The 3,243-nt window shown below is 39.7% G+C and overlaps 1 protein-coding gene across 1 annotated transcript in view; it reads left to right on the top strand.

The window, feature by feature from the left end:
* carmil1 (capping protein regulator and myosin 1 linker 1) overlaps positions 1 to 3,243 on the top strand; it is a 32,265-nt gene that overhangs the window by 14,782 nt on the left and 14,240 nt on the right. The window contains exons 7-13 of the mRNA XM_016520725.1: positions 1,320 to 1,390; positions 1,471 to 1,544; positions 1,671 to 1,746; positions 1,854 to 1,942; positions 2,058 to 2,152; positions 2,905 to 2,991; positions 3,095 to 3,183. Of these exons, the coding sequence (XP_016376211.1) occupies positions 1,320 to 1,390; positions 1,471 to 1,544; positions 1,671 to 1,746; positions 1,854 to 1,942; positions 2,058 to 2,152; positions 2,905 to 2,991; positions 3,095 to 3,183 (581 nt within the window). The remainder of the gene's footprint in view (positions 1 to 1,319; positions 1,391 to 1,470; positions 1,545 to 1,670; positions 1,747 to 1,853; positions 1,943 to 2,057; positions 2,153 to 2,904; positions 2,992 to 3,094; positions 3,184 to 3,243) is intronic.

The following is a 3,243-nucleotide window of genomic DNA, read 5'->3' as shown; positions in this document are numbered from 1 at the left end:
ATACAATTAATAAGGATAGAAAATCTTTGCCTCTATAAAGGTAAAAAATGCACCTGTAAATCAGTTTAAGGGGGCAAATAATGTCCTTTAATAGAAAAGGTGTAACTACGGTCTAAGTGGAAGAGAGGGGGTACGCAGAAGAATTTTAAATGCCCCAGGGGGTACGCCGCTGTAAAAAGTTTGAGAACCACTGGTGTAGAGGATGTGAACCGGGTCTTCAGGAAGCAGAAATCTAGGAAACCTTCAGGCCCAGATGGTGTTTCACCTGCCTGTCTTAAAATCTGTGCTGACCAACTGGCTCTTCACACAGATCTTCAACAGATCTCTGGAGCTGTGTGAAGTTCCCTGCTGCTTCAAACGCTCCACCATCATTCCGGTCCCCAAAAAGCCCACGAAGTCATTGGAGAGACTGGTCCTGGCCTACCTGAAGGACATCACTGGACCTGGCTGGATCCTCTCCAGTTTGCCTACAGAGCAAACAGGTCTGTGGACGATGCAGTCAACATGGGACTGCATTACATTCTGCAACACCTCGACAGACCTGGGAATTACGCAAGGGAGGTTAAAGAGCTGGCTCTCTGGTGCAGTCTTAACAACCTGGAGCTTAACTTTCATAATTATACATCGTCCATCAGAACTGACATATTTATACACATAATCCAACATTTTTACACTTGTAAACTGTACACTTTGTAAATAACATATCTGCACACTTATAACATAGCTGTACATTTATTTAAACAATTACTTTTTTTCCTATAGTTCTATTTCTGTATATAGTACATTATTTAATTTCTGTTTTTTCTTATATTAGTTATATTCCATCCCTACTGTGTTATTCATATGTATGTCTGCACTATGTCTTTACTGTCTTCTCCACTGGAAGCTCCTGTCGTCAAGTCAAATTCCTTGTATGTGTAAACATACTTGGTAATAAAGCTCTTCTGATTCTGATTATTATTATAATTTAATTTAATAATATATTAAATTATAATAATTTTGTCACTTCGGCTTTTTTTTTTTTTCACTTTTGGCTCTGTATTTTGTCACTTCGAGAAAATCAATGAAAAACCCTGAGAAAATTACAGTATTTACAGATGACTGTACTATATACCAAAAATAAAGCTGAAAATAATGCTGTATGAACCGTTTATGTTGAATATGGTGTGAAAATCTACTTAGAGGATTGGAAATTTGAGTCTGGAAAAGTATGGAATTTTGAAATGGAAAAGGAACCCTCTCTCACACACTCACAGATGTCTGTAGCTCTCGTGAACCCATCCCTGTTTGTGTGTGTGTGTGTGTGTGTGGCGCTGCAGGTGGTTTCTCGCGGCTCTACTGGTGTGTGTGCGATCAGATGAACGTCCCCTACAGAGACGAGGTGCAGTGGGTCAGTACAGCTCTATTCTGTCCGTCTGGTCTCGTCTGTGTCTCAGTGTCTGTCTCACAGCTCTGTGCTTGTCTCTGAAGGACGTGGACACCATCTACCTGTCCCAGGACACACGGGAGCTCTGCCTGCAGGACTTCATACACCTGGACAGCAGGTGACACACACACCACAGCTGCTGTTAATACAGTGCTGGCCAAAATGATTACTAGTGTTCTAATAATTTTGGCCAGCACTGTATATTGAGCGTACATTCATGCTGTGTTTGTGTTGTTGTGCTCAGGGATCTGCTGGCCATCACTGCTGCTCTGGAGTTCAACCAGTGGTTCATCAAGCTCTCCATCAAGGACTTTAAACTGGTGACTGAGAGTGTGTGAGAATGTGAAGCGGATGGAGGATGTGCTTGTACACTCATCATGTGTGTGTGTGTGTGTGTGTGTGTGTGTGTGTGTGTGTGTGTGTTTAGAGTGCAGATCTGTGCGATCAGATACTGAGAGTTGTGTCTCGATCCACCAAACTGGAGGAACTGACACTGGACAACACCGGACTCAAGAGGTTCTCACACACACACACACACACACACACACACACGCACACAGTATATTCACATGCATGTTTCCTGTTTTATCACAACAGTCTGTTTTACTGTATTTTACTGTGCATGTTTCAGTGATTTTGCTCAGAAGTTTGCTGCTGCATTGAGTCAGAATCCAAACTCAGTGTTACACACTATCAGTCTGGCCAACAACTGCCTTGAAGACAAAGGTACAACACACACACACACACACACATATTAGAGATGAACAATTTGGGGGGAAAAAATCTAATTGCAATTTTTTCTGAAAATGAATGCAGAGAAAAATATGCACTTGAGTTATCATAGTTTCACACTGTTATTGACCCATTCAATATGACCGCAAGTAATTAATTGTTATTATTAATTAAAAATGTCAAAATAATAGATATATTGATGTTGTAGCGAATAATAGGTGAAATGCAATATGTCATGTAAAATAAAAAAGTGCCTTTTATTTTGCAGTACAGGTGTTGTTTGTTAAACCCTAAATGTTTTAATTTAATATAATTTTTTTGTATGTTTTGTGTTTTTTTGTATGTGTGTGTATATATATATATATATATATATATATATATATATATGGTTTTAGTTTTAGCTATAAATTATTTTATTTCAGCTAGTTCAATAAGGAATAAACCATAGAGCTTTTTTTTTGGCAAAAAAAGCTTTTGGGTCAGTCAATCTGAAATGGTCTAAAAGTTGTAAAGTTGGTTGCTTTACCATTTTTCATGTTTTTTTAGTGATTGCATCAGCGTTTTAGTATTGTAAAACCACCAGTTTTTTATTTTTATTCTAAGTGGCTGTGTTTGTGCCTTGTCCTCTATTGGAATACAAACATTTCTGGAAACCTCAATACCTCTGCTCAGGATCTGCAGACCACTCATACTCTGTCTGTCTCTGTGTGTGTGTGTGTGTGTGTGTGTGTGTGTGTGATTGACAGGTGCTGTGGTTCTGAGCTCTGCGCTGTCTAAACTCACACCTGGACTGAAACAGCTGGATCTGTCCAAGACCTCACTGTCTGCTAAAGGTGATCTCATGCGATACGAAGAATTCATTTATGATTTGTATTTTCATGACAATAATAGAAAGTAGTTGGTGTGTGCTGTGTTCATAGTGTGTGTTTGTTTCAGGTGTGAGTGTTCTGGCTCAGTGTTTCGGTTCCACATCACTCACACACCTGAACCTGTCTGGAAACACCCTCAGAGGAGACGACATTCCTGTATGTTCACACACACACACACACACTCTCACAGACACACTCACACACACACACACACAC

Source organism: Sinocyclocheilus rhinocerous, unplaced genomic scaffold (genome assembly GCF_001515625.1).
Source record: "Sinocyclocheilus rhinocerous isolate Xijiao unplaced genomic scaffold, SAMN03320098_v1.1 scaffold359, whole genome shotgun sequence".
Classification (NCBI taxonomy): domain Eukaryota; kingdom Metazoa; phylum Chordata; class Actinopteri; order Cypriniformes; family Cyprinidae; genus Sinocyclocheilus; species Sinocyclocheilus rhinocerous.
This window is presented reverse-complemented; position numbering and strand designations above follow the sequence as displayed.